Here is a 12916-nt window from a genome sequence, read left to right as displayed (position 1 = left end):
GAAAACTGGGAGTGTGCTCAGCAGACCATTCTTCTGGTCTCCGAGCAGGCACCTCCACAGCAACCCTTTACACACCTGTCCACTTGGTTGCAAGAAGTGCATGACCGGAGAGAAAAATAACTGATCTTAAGTCTGCTCCACTGTATTTCTTGGCTACAAGAATCATCACATTTACAGAAGTTATAACCAATTGTATTGCATTCATTCTGCACAAACGCTGAAGACATAACAGGACATTTCCTGCTAATGTGTAATTGTACTAAATTGTGTGTGCACAGATTTGAATAAACACAAGTGCAAAAGGGTACACAATTCTCCTTTAAAGGGGAACGAACCCCATCAAAACCTGCCTGAATTCAAGTCTCTTGGGCTTTTTATGCTCATTTTGTTTCTCTGAATTCATGATGATTATGACATACACAAATACAACAGCTTCTGTACAGTTTGCTGGCATGCTCTCAGTTCCAAACAAAGTATCTTAACAAATCTCCTGCTGCAATGTGCGAGGACAACATTTCCTGTTCAAATCCCAACATGTTGATGCCTACTCCATGGACCCTGCTGGGTCTGGGTTTGAACAAGAGGATTTTGAACACAAACACACTTGGCCCCCTTCCCACTGTAAGAAAAGATGACAGGACCATCACCAAACTGCAGAAAAATGAAGCAAAACTATGAAATGACTGCTGGAGAAATGCTCTTTTGAAAAGTTAGAGAAATAATTCTAGTTCAGTTGATTTCACAAAAGTTGAAAGTAATGCCAGCCACCCATCGAGTCTGGATAGCCAACCAAGGCCTGGTGATAGCCCAATTCTATAGGGATATTTTGTTCTGAACATCAATCATGTGAACTGATCCTTTAACTCTTAACCCATGATTATCTGTCTTTCTATCCTGCCTCTGTGCTAGTACTGGCTTACACTATCTCCTGGTGTGATTGGATCCAGGACCACTCTGGTTCAGTCCCAGTTCCACGTGAAGTGGATTCTACAGACCACCTGTGACCAAAAGATTTGCTAAAATCTGCTTCTCAAGAATCCAAGGTGTTTGTACTGTCATTCACAACCAAGATTGCATGAGAGATGGGAAGCACTCTAGTTTGAAAAGGAGAAGTATTAAAGCAGAGTGTGAAAGCTTTTTCTATAAAAGCTTAATATAATGGCTTGCATTGGGGTAACATTCAAAAAACTACCTTCCTCCCCAAGTGATTATAAACGAGAAATCAATTCTATGAAATGCTAGACCAAAGTATTTTTTATCTAAATTCTTCCGTTTTATCAAAAAACACTTTCACATCACAGTACTATAAATATGACATACACAAAAAATTAATGTCACTTTGTTTTTCATAAACGTCATAATAACATTTCCTCAACCCATGTACAAGAATCCTGCATAATCAGCGATAGCATAAAGCAATAGCAAAAAAGTGAAGGAAGAAGCAAAGGAGGCAAAGAGTAAGTGCTAACGATTAGAACAGGCCAGCCAGTTAAAGCAGAGTAAATGGATCCTGACTGGTACTTTCTCCACAGCACACACAATGGTCTAGTTAAGTGGTCGAGCCTGGGTTACTGCTTTCAAACATACTAACCTTTTCCAAAACGTTTGTTGTATTCATCAGACAAAACCTGACATTTTGAACAATGGCATCTGTGTGCCTCCAACGGCTTCTGTCATGCCGCAGCCAGGCCTGTGCAGCCTCAAAGAGCTCAATCTCTGGGAATCGGCTCAGTTCATCATTCTCCAAACATGACAAAAGCTTTTCAACACTCAAGTAGGACAGAAAGTCAGCTCGGGACATGAGTGGCACGAAATTCTCTAGCAGGAACTTGTCCAGTTGCTCTTGGATACCGTCGATATTAACACTGAAATCATCCAAGAGTCGCATGATTTCTGCGCAGTTGTCCAAGCAGATTTTTGACAACAGGAAAGAACAGCAGAATTTCACCACTTCAGTTAACTGGACATACATGGCTGCCTGCAGGATCTCATGGACAGTGCTCATGTTCAGTTCAATGGAGCCATAATACATAAACTGAAGGACATGACTAAAACCGGTTGGTGTGAGTCCCTTAAGGTGAATCTTGTTCTGGTCCCGCTCCCTCATGTCAGCTGTAAACATTATTCGGAAGTAGTCGCTCTGCGTAGCCAATAGTGCCTTGTGAGCCTGGAACTGATGATCCTCAATTACTAGGGTGACATCGAATAATAATCCCTCCTCATACAGGGTTTTAAACCCTGAAGAAACACAGGAGTCATGAACAGAAGAGTTGTACACATCCACGTTTCCTGCCATTAATACCCTGAAAGTCAAAAGGATGAATCTTAATACGGATCAAGATAAAATGAATACATTTAATTTGAAAGAAATGCTACAGAATTATTGGCTACAAGTGCTCACCCCAGTTGCCCCTCCCGACAACATAAATACTAACTATTGCATCTTTAGAACCTCGGAAGTAGCACAATGCTCATGCTAGTAGCTACATTTTAGAAATTTAGCAATTATGTACTGGCTCAATGTATTGAGTACAATTAAAAAGTGTTTTTAAACACAAATCTTAGTACAGTTCTCAAGGCTTAACATCGGCAACTATCAGGCACCAAAATAAATTAATTACAGTAGCATTAATGCTACTCAGATTGCTATTCGCCTATAGTCACTATATTGCTCAATTCAAACAAACCACAAGACCAGATTTTATTTTCCAATCTTCAAGAAAATTCTATCCATGATGTTGCGTTAAAATTTAACGTTGTTTATAGTGCTCACTATCGGTATCAGTTCGCATTTACACTGCTCACTATCAGTATCAGTGTTTATACTGTTTACTATCGATATTTACTATCAGTATCAGTGTTTAATTTTTGTTCCTAATATAAATTCTTCTCAACAGCAATAGCCTGTAAATAACCTGAAACAGGAATGAGATGTGTTTAGATTCCAATGAAATCATGGCTATAGGAAATCAGTGTTTTTAGTTCCACTTCTGCTTTTGCCCAACCCAGCACAGCACAAAGATTAACATACAGTTAACAGCAATCAGCATATCACCACTGCTCTAGCCTTTCATTTCAACCGTGTTCTTTTTTCAATAATTAGTACAACAAATACATATTTTTTAAAAAGGGAGGGATGTTACTAAAATTTTGTCATAGGTTTCAACCCTTAAAACAAAGCTTGTTAGCTGATATTCTCACCTATTTAGCATTAAACTGATGCATAACTACATAACCTTTGTCATATCTAAATTAACACTGACCTTTCCTTATTCACTGCTATTTAACACAAGCGATAACTAGGTAAGAAACTGAACTGTTGCTTTTCCACTGAAGAGTTCTTTGCGCATCAATCGGGATAGGTTTTCATCTTCAACACCTGGGCAGTGACCTGGCAGATTCGATCACCCACCTGTTAACAGCCCACCCGATTTTACTCCATTCAAATCAACAGCAGGATAATTATAATGAAAATTAGATGGGTTCTAGAAAAACATAAGAAATAGGAGCAGGAGTAGGCCATACAGCCCCTCGCGCCTGCTCCGCCATTTAATACGATCATGGCTGATCCGATCATGGACTCAGGTCCACTTCCCTGCCCGCTCCCCAGAACCCTTAATCCCTCATCAGTTAAGAAGCTGTCTATCTCTGTCTTAAATTTATTTCACAGCTCTCTGAGGCAGCAAATTCTACAGATTTACAACCCTTAGAAGAAATTCCTCCTCATCTCAGTTTTAAATGGGCAGCCCCTTATTCTAAGATTATGCCCCCTAGTTCTAGTCTCCCCTATCAGTGGAAACATCCTCTCTGTCAAGCCCCCTCATAATCTTATACGTTTCAGTAAGATCACACCTCAATCTTCTGAGTTCCAATAAGTAGAGGCCCAACCTCCTCAACCTTTTCTCATAAGTCAATCCCCTCATCTCCGGAATCAACCTAGTGAACTGCCTCCAAAGCAAGTATATCCTTTCGTAAATATGGAAACCAAAACTGCACACAGTATTCCAGGTGTGGCCTCATCAATACCCTGTATAACTGTAGCAGGACTTCCCTGCTTTTATACTCCATCCCCTTTGCAATAAAGGTCAAGATTCCATTGGCCTTCCTGATCACTTGCTGTACATGCATACTAACCTTTTGTTTCAAGCACAAGTACCCCCAGGTCCTGCTGTACTGCAGCATTTTGCATTTTTTCTCTATTTAAATAATAACTTGCTCTTTGATATTTTCTGCCAAAGTGCATGACCTCACACTTTCCAACATTATACTCCATCTGCCAAATATTTGCCCACTCACTTCGCCTGTTTATGTCCTTTTGCAGATTTTGTGTCCTCCTCACACATTGCTTTTCCTCCTATCTTTGTATCGTCAGCAAACTTGGCTATGTTACACTCGGTCCCTTCTTCCAAGTCGTTAATATAGATTATAAATAGTTGGGGTCCCAGCACTGATCCCTGCGGCACCCCACTAGTTATTGGTTGCCAACCAGAGAATGAACCATTTATCCCGACTCTCTGTTGTCTGTTAGTTAGCCAATCCTCTATCCATGCTAATATATTACCCCCAACCCCGTGAACTTTTATCTTGTGCAGTAACCTTTTATGTGGCACCTTGTCAAATGCCTTCTGGAAGTTCAAATACACTGGTTCTTCTTTATCCACCCTGTTTGTTACAGCCTCAAAGAATTCCAGCAAAATTATCAAACATGACTTCCCCTTCATAAATCCATGCTGACTCTGCCTGACCGAATTATGCTTTTCCAAATGTGCTGCTACTACTTCTTTAATAATGGACTCCAACATTTTCCCAACCACAGATGTTAGGCTAACTGGTCTATAGTTTCCTGCTTTTTGTCTACCTCCTTTTTTTCAAAAATAGTGTGTTACATTTGCAGTTTTCCAATCTGCTGGGACCTCCCCAGAATCCATGGAATTTTGGTAAATTCAACCAATGCATTCACTAGCCCTGCCGTTACTTCTCAAGATCCTAGGATGCAAGGGGCTTTATCCGCCTTTAGTCCCATTATCTTACTGAATATCACCTCCTTAGTGATTGTGATTGTGTTAAGTTCCTCCCCCCCTACAGCCCCCCATGACTATTCATTGTTGGGATATTGTTTGTGTCCTCTACCGTAAAGAGTGGGTGATCTACTCTGCCAGATTACTGCACGAGTGGTGAAGATGAAAATCTACCCATCGAAATCAGTACCGTTAGGGTCCAGGAAGTCGGTCATGCACCTTGCTACGACATACTGAAATTTTATTACAGGACAGATGCCAAAGAGGGGGCTACAATTTCACTGAATGGCACCACTGAGGTCATTAACTGCTCTTTCATGATTTATCATCCAATTGAGATGGAATTCCTGCCTCAAAAGCCCCAATGCCTAGTTTCTAAAATAGACACTGGGAGAGAATTTTAATCCCCATGATGGGCAGAAAAAGGTTAAATCTGTAAATGTGTGAAATCCAGCCCCAACCAGTCACAAACACGCCAACTCCCGGTTTAACTGCAGTGGGTTTGGGGTTGTCCGTGTAACCCACACTGCAAAGGCAGGGATGGCATTATAATATTTTGGTAGCCATTTGAATTTAATGCTGGCATTCTAGGGTTTGAGAAACCCACAAGCTAAAGGAAGGATGGAGCAGCCGGATCTAGCAATGAAGTGCCTTTTAGAGCACTGCTTGTGGACCAGGAGTGATTCCATCGGCCCCTTAAGCAAGTCTTCTGCCGCGTTCTTATCCCCATCCCAATATGCCCTGATCTTTCCCTCCCTCCATGCTGCCGCGCTTCGGACCCCCCTCCCCAATCTTTACCGATTGCCGGGGACCATCCCCGGCTACTGTCTATTACTGTTGGCTTTCCTGCCCGGACTTTCAATCTAGCCAGCTGGCAGGTGGGTAATGGAGTAAAAAAATAATAATCATGCTCCGCCACATTCCTGCACCCCCCCCCAGCAAACATGCACCCCTGCTCTCTTCCCAGAAATAGCAGGGCCACTGTGCAGGTCATTTTTAATTTAAACTTAGGAAACTATTTTCTTCCTCAATATTCTTCCTACTCTGCTGAGGGCAGTAAATCTGCTAGGGTACTGATCTATGGTCGCCCTCCGGATCCTCCTCCTAAATGGCCGTTATTCATATATGAGCTTCAATAGTGAGTCAATAGGCTATTCAGCCACAGGGACATCATAGCTAAGCTGATCCAAATTTCACCCAGTGGCAACACACGCACATTTCCAGCACAGCTGTTGAGCAGTGATAAAGAGTTGGAATGCTGGCTTACTTTCTCCTTCCTAACCCAGAGATGCTGAGCTAACTGTAGCACTTTCAGCACAGTCCTAACCAAGACCAGCAATTTATCACAGACCAGGAGCTGGCACGTAGTATCTGAATCACAGGCTTATCACAAAGCTAAGTTGCCAAAACTGAGGTTTTGATTCTTTGGCCAGTCATTTTGCTTGAAATTTAATCCAATTTCTCATTTAAGGGGCCTGACAAAAGTTTCTCAAGAGTTCAACTGACCCAGTTAATGAGCGCTTAGCAGGGATTTTATTAGAAGCCAGCAACTGTAAACTTTCCCACCCACTCAACTCAATGGCCAGTTTCATGACATTGGATACAGATTTAAAGACAATGTACCCTTTATGCGTCTTCCATGTGCTACGTATTCAGGCTATTATTTTTCTGAAGTTTAACGGAACCTGCAAATTATGATTTCATTTATTGTTTTAGGCAGGCATCGCTATTGAAAAAAACTATAGATCTACTCTCTCATTTCAGCCAGCCCTGGCCTCCAACTCTATAAATCAGGAAGTTGTTAAACACAAAGAACATTTTATCTTTTAGTATTTCACTAAATGCCAATTTTAAACTGGAAATTTAAAATAAATGAATCTAGTGGCAAGAATGTTTCAGCGAGGTGTGTGTGTGGGGGGGGGGGAAGAAAGAGAAATCAATAAATAAAATTATAATTTACCTAGTAGAAGAAAAAGGCCACATTCTGATCCTAAGCCATCAAAGACTGCTTCACGAGGAAAAGAAAACAATAGCAAATCTGTTGCAATTTTAATGATTAAACTATTGAAATCCGAGCCAGGCCCTGCAAACACTGAGAAGAGCTTTTTGACTGGCAAAAGACGACGAATGATCAACTTCCATCCATCCATTTTCCATGGAAATCGTCTTCATATTTTTTCCGCCTTTGTTATCTAAAAAGGGGTGCCCATCTACATTCTGTTATGAGGCACAAGATGCAAGTCATTGCTTTTTACGGTGATAAGTGGGGCACTTTTTCTAGAGGAAAATAAGCTTTTACTGCTGTTAAAGTCGGAATTTAACCATTCAGCACGGCTGTGTTTTCAATCATTCATGAGCAACAAATACACAATGCTGCACTGCCTCAATCTCCATTTTACAACAACTTGTATTTATACAGCACCTTTAATGTAAGGAAAGTCCCAAGGCACTTTACAAATAGGTACAATAAAAACTGCGGGTGATCTGGGAAAGGACTTTAGGGGGTGACTGAAAGCACGGCCAAATACATGGGTCTTGAAATTTTTAATAGGTAGAGAAAGAGTTGCTGAGGTTTAAGGGGAAAGCTTCAAAATGTCGGACTAAGGCTGTTTAGCACACTGCCACTAATGTGGGAAGAAGGGAGGGAGATGCATAGAAGGCTGGAATCAGAGGAACAGAGCACTTGGGAGACGTTATAGGGGTTGAGAAGTTTGCAGAGATGGGGTGGGGAAATAAGATTAGAATAAGCTCCAATGTAAAACCAGCCATAGCACAGGCACAATGGGCAAATAGCCTCATTCTGTGTGGAAATTTCCGTGATTCTAAAAAACCAACACGCTGTGCAATAAAACAAAAACACAGACTGGTTGCATAAAAACGTTGATAATTTGCACCCATTTTAACTACAATGGAAAAGGAATGAACAAACAAAAGGAGGAGAAAGTTCTTGTGTATTAGACTGCACTTGTTCAGGCACTGAATAAAATCTCTTAATAATGCTCATATAACAAGTCTGGAAATATTCAGGCAGACTAATTGTTCTTCCCAGTGCAAATGGGCAGCAACTCTTGTTGGGACACAGTTCTGTGGTGCCTTGCCCACGTGGCCAATATTGAAGCATATTCCTATAGTAAAGCCCCGAAATTGCAAGGCTCTATTGTCAACGTAGGATTTCGTTGTGGAAGAGCACTGTACATTCCTTCAGGGGTGCATTCATTTGTGAGTGCTACAATTTGTGGCAATTAAAAAAGTTGTCCAAAGGGAAGCTGCACTGTTGTCCAGTGTCAGCCCCTATGCAAAGCAGGAGTTACGATATGGTCCAACTCTGAAATTCAATGTGCAGGCAAGTTCCACCTCCAGATACCATGTTGCTTATGTAAAATGACTGCTGACCTTATTGTCTGATGCAAGCTTAAGGCTAGTTTTCCATTCCCCAAATTAAATCAAATTTGTGCTTTTCTTGGAAGCAGAATTTATATTTAGCCATATTTAGCTCCCAGCATTAGTTTATTTTGCTATAGAGGGTGCCATTTATGCATATTAACATTATTTGTTTAGCACACTTTCATACAATATTGCACCAAGGCAGCAGTACTACAAGAGTTGCTCCCTTACCTCAAATCCGGTACCTCTGAACAAACTATGCTCTTAACCCAATTCCCAGCAGTTCAGTTGCTAAGAGCCTATCACAATCAGGAGGGGCTAGCTTCAATTTCCAGCCAGTCCTCCCTAGCGCCAGGGTGGGTGTGCCTGCAATTACCAAGATCGTAGTTTCATGGCCAAAGGGTCAGTTCGCTGTTATCCCATAGTGGGCATCACAGCCAAATCCAATCCATACATTCAACAGGGATCATTGAGCAGCATTCATGAGTTGGAATCCCAGCTGTTTTTTCTAAAAGACAATCCTTTTGCGAATTGAAAAAAACCTGTTAGCACCTATAGGTGGGGAAAAAAAAATCAAGCCTGAACTCTGACCCACAATCTTCTCTGCAGCCGTCGTTAGTCAGTAATTAAGTGCCAAGAACTGCGTGAATGTGAACTGTGATTTAGACACCAGTTTTCCTTTCTTGTGGGGATGCTTTTCATCTTCACCCACAACTCCCTCAGGGGTGAGGATGACTGGAACTGGCGATTCAATATGCAAGGGATAAATCCATCGCTTTCCATTGCCTCTTCCACAGAAGCAAATCGACCTTTTTGCTATTTAATACAGGCCCAAAGCAATTGCCGTTTTCCAGATATCACTGAAATGTCACTCTCTATTGAACATTTCTACAATTTTATATCATGGATAATCTTATCTAGATTATTCCATTAATTGTAATTCAAAACAAGCTGTAAAATTCAACTCCCCTACGATGCTGATCAAGTATCAGTGCGGAGAAGGAATTATATTCAAAATGAAATCGTTCGGGATGAGATTTGTCAGTCAATGACTCACTCTCCCTGAAGTGGGCACCTCCTGCTGGTTGATCTAGGAATTGCCTTGCCAGCAGTTACGAAAAATTCTGACGTCATGACGGTCCTGCTGTTCCCATCTGGAAAAGGAGATATGGCGTGGAGCAGCCTACAAGTAGAGAAAATTCTTTACACTTCTTGGGGTTTATTAACTGGCCATTTCATCATCTAAAACTTATGGCATTCACTGCTGCCTCAATTAATATCAATGATCGTTAAAGTGAACAATTTCCCACAGAACAGGATATAAGAAGCTTAAAACATATGTAGCATAAGATTAAGGAGTAAATCTGTTTTTTTTTTAAAAAGATGATTTTTTAAAAACATTATAAACCCCCAAAATGAACCACTTTAGCATTCATCTATGTCATTAATTTTAGAACTCAACAGAGCACAGTAAACACTGGAGAGAATTGAGTCATTGCATTTTCAGAACGTCAATTGAAAATAATCCCATTTAACAATACTCCCAGTAAAGTTTGGACAGGACATGTACAAAAAATGTGCACAGAAAGATCGGCTTTTACTGCTACATTGTACAATTGTACAGCTAGCTCCTGGTTTTGCACCATTTCCAATTCCCTAATGCTGCTGTGAAGGTGCACAACTGCCAACAGAATCTTCCTCAATCCCGGAGAGAAAAGTGCCTGGCTTCTCCTTTGTGCATTTTGCTAAAACATGGCTCAGACACAGATATGGTGTGTTCATGTGTGTGAAATCATTGAAATGTTTAGCACAAAAAAGGGCCACATATTAGAATTCCATTTTTCTGATCTTTACCTGTACTCCTTAATGTTTTTCTTTAAGTATTTAACACCTCTTAAATGCAATGATTGGCTTGGATTCAGTAGGCACTTGTGTTATTGCATTTCATACCATAATAAACCTAGGGTGTTAAAAACAATTCTAGCCTTTCCCTAACATTTTAATAGTAACTGGTCCCAGTGCTGGGTGTGTGTGTCCCAGGACCGTACCGAGGGGCAGTACGCCAGCTGAACAAGACATGTGGATAAGTTCCTAGGACCCCGACCTGGCCCGCATCTATCCCGGGCCGAAGGGACCCCTCTCACCGGCCCGCTTCTATCCCGGGCTGAAGGGACCTCTTTCACCGGCCCGCTTCTATCCCGGGCCGAAGGGACCCCTCTCACCGGCCCGCTTCTATCCCGGGCCGAAGGGACCCCTCTCACCGGCCCACTTCTATCCCGGGCCGAAGGGACCACTCACTGGCCCGCTTCTATCCCGGGCCGAAGGGACCCCTCTCACCGGCCCGCTTCTATCCCGGGCCGAAGGGACCCCTCTCACCGGCCCGCTTCTATCCCGGGCCGAAGGGATCACTCACTGGCCCGCTTCTATCCCGGGCCGAAGGGACCCCTCTCACCGGCCTGCTTCTATCCCGGGCCGAAGGGATCACTCACTGGCCCGCTTCTATCCCGGGCCGAAGGGACCCCGCACCGGCCTGCTTCTATCCCGGGCCGAAGGGATCACTCACTGGCCCGCTTCTATCCCGGGCCGAAGGGACCCCTCTCACCGGCCTGCTTCTATCCCGGGCCGAAGGGATCACTCACTGGCCCGCTTCTATCCCGGGCCGAAGGGACCCCTCTCACCGGCCCGCTTCTATCCCGGGCCGAAGGGATCACTCACTGGCCCGCTTCTATCCCGGGTCGAAGGGATCACTCACTGGCCCGCTTCTATCCCGGGCCGAAGGGACCCCTCTCACCGGCCCGCTTCTATCCCGGGCCGAAGGGACCCCTCTCACTGGCCCGCTTCTATCCCGGGCCGAAGGGACCCCTCTCACCGGCCCGCTTCTATCCCGGGCCGAAGGGACCCCTCTCACCGGCCCGCTTCTATCCCGGGCCGAAGGGACCCCTCTCACCGGCCCGCTTCTATCCCGGGCCGAAGGGACCCCTCTCACTGGCCCGCTTCTATCCCGGGCCGAAGGGATCACTCACTGGCCCGCTTCTATCCCGGGCACAAGGGACCCCAGAACCCACTGGCTATTCTGGGCCCACCAGCTCTTCTGAGGCTCGCTGGGACTGCCGATTCTTCTGGGGCCCGTTGGGACCTGCCGACTCTTCCGGGGCCCGCCGGCTCTTCCGGCCACAAGACGCCAGGGTGGAGTGTTCCGGCAGTAGTGTGAAACATTCTGCCTGGGGCAGACGCTGAACTATCCGAAGGGACTCCGGGGCTGGCGTCAAACTGGCCGAAGGGACTCCAGGGCCGGTGCTGAACCGTCCGTAGGGACTCAATCTTTAAACTTTTAAACTTCTTTAAAAATTTTAAAGTTTACCCGAATTGTTTATCAACTTGAAGAACTTTTTTTCTATAACTTTTAATCAACTCTTAATCCATTTATTAAACCTTCAATCAACCTTTTTTTAAATAATCTGGAAATACTTTCAAACTCTTAAACTTTTAAAACAACTTGGAAACTTCTGGGGAAATTTTTAACCTTGGAAGAAACTTCCCAAAACATCGCTCGGAACCCCAGCGGACAGCTGACCTTCCCAATGTCTGCCCCCCAACCAAGCCTCGGGCCATGTACCATCAATGGCGCTACTCGTCACCGAGCTTGCGGCCAACATCTCGCCATAGTCAATTAGGATTATACAGCAGTGCCTGGTCTCCAGTCGTATTGGACCCCCTTGCCACTGGACCAAGACCTTGCTCAGCTAAGTCCGTGTGGTTGCCGGTGAGCAGCAGCCACCCCACGTTAAAAGAACTCACGCACAGGTATCTTCCACTTCGCTAATATGAAGTTCGGGACCTGGAACATCAGGACTCTCATGGACAATTCCAACAGCAACAGGCTGGAACGCCGCATTGCCATAGTTGCCCGGGAACTTAAACGTTTTGACATTGACATCGCCGCCCTAAGCGAGACCCGGCGGGCAGGGGAAGGCCAGCTCAAGGAACAAGGTGGAGGTTACATCTTTTTCTGGAAAGGAAAACCAGAGGAAGAACGCTGCCTTCATGGAGTCGGTTTTGCCGTCAATAATGAACTGGTCGACCACCTCAAAGACTCCCCCTGCAGGGTTAACGAACGCCTCATGACTCTTCGCCTTACCCTATCCCGGAACCAATGCGCCACAGTCATCAATACGTATGCCCCAACACTCGATGCAATGGATGAGGCTAAAGAGGGTTTTTATTCCAACTCGAGACATCCCTGATCTATGTCCCCACAGGCGACAAATTGATCCTCCTAGGTGACTTTAATGCCAGGGTTGGCAAAGACACAGCCCTCTGGGGAGGCGTGATTGGCAGAGGGGGTAGGGAAAGTCAACTCCAGCGGTACCCTACTCCTGACAAAATGTCTAGAACACAAATTCATCACCAACACCCTGTTCCGCCAGAGGGCCACAAGGCATCGTGGCAACACCCTCGCTCCAAACACTGGCACCTGCTCGACTACGTCATCGTCCGAGCCAGGGATCGCAAGG

The 12916-nt window shown here is 44.2% G+C and overlaps 1 protein-coding gene across 10 annotated transcripts in view; it reads right to left on the bottom strand.

Annotated features, from left to right (window-relative positions):
• klhl15 (kelch-like family member 15) overlaps nt 1-12916 on the bottom strand; it is a 33859-nt gene that overhangs the window by 6214 nt on the left and 14729 nt on the right. For 7 of the 10 annotated variants that reach the window (XM_070893295.1, XM_070893298.1, XM_070893296.1 and 4 more), the window contains 2 exons: nt 9460-9585; nt 1592-2303 (listed from right to left, as the gene is read on the bottom strand). In XM_070893295.1, the coding sequence (XP_070749396.1) occupies nt 1592-2303; nt 9460-9585 (838 nt within the window). Of the gene's footprint in view, nt 1-1591; nt 2304-6978; nt 7095-9459; nt 9586-12916 lie in introns of those variants that run through there. The other 3 variants (XM_070893301.1, XM_070893304.1, XM_070893303.1) reach the window with 2 other exon arrangements.

Source organism: Pristiophorus japonicus, chromosome 11 (genome assembly GCF_044704955.1).
Source record: "Pristiophorus japonicus isolate sPriJap1 chromosome 11, sPriJap1.hap1, whole genome shotgun sequence".
Classification (NCBI taxonomy): Eukaryota; Metazoa; Chordata; class Chondrichthyes; family Pristiophoridae; genus Pristiophorus; species Pristiophorus japonicus.
Note: the sequence above shows the minus strand (reverse complement) of the source record. Positions and strands in the feature narration are given on the sequence as shown.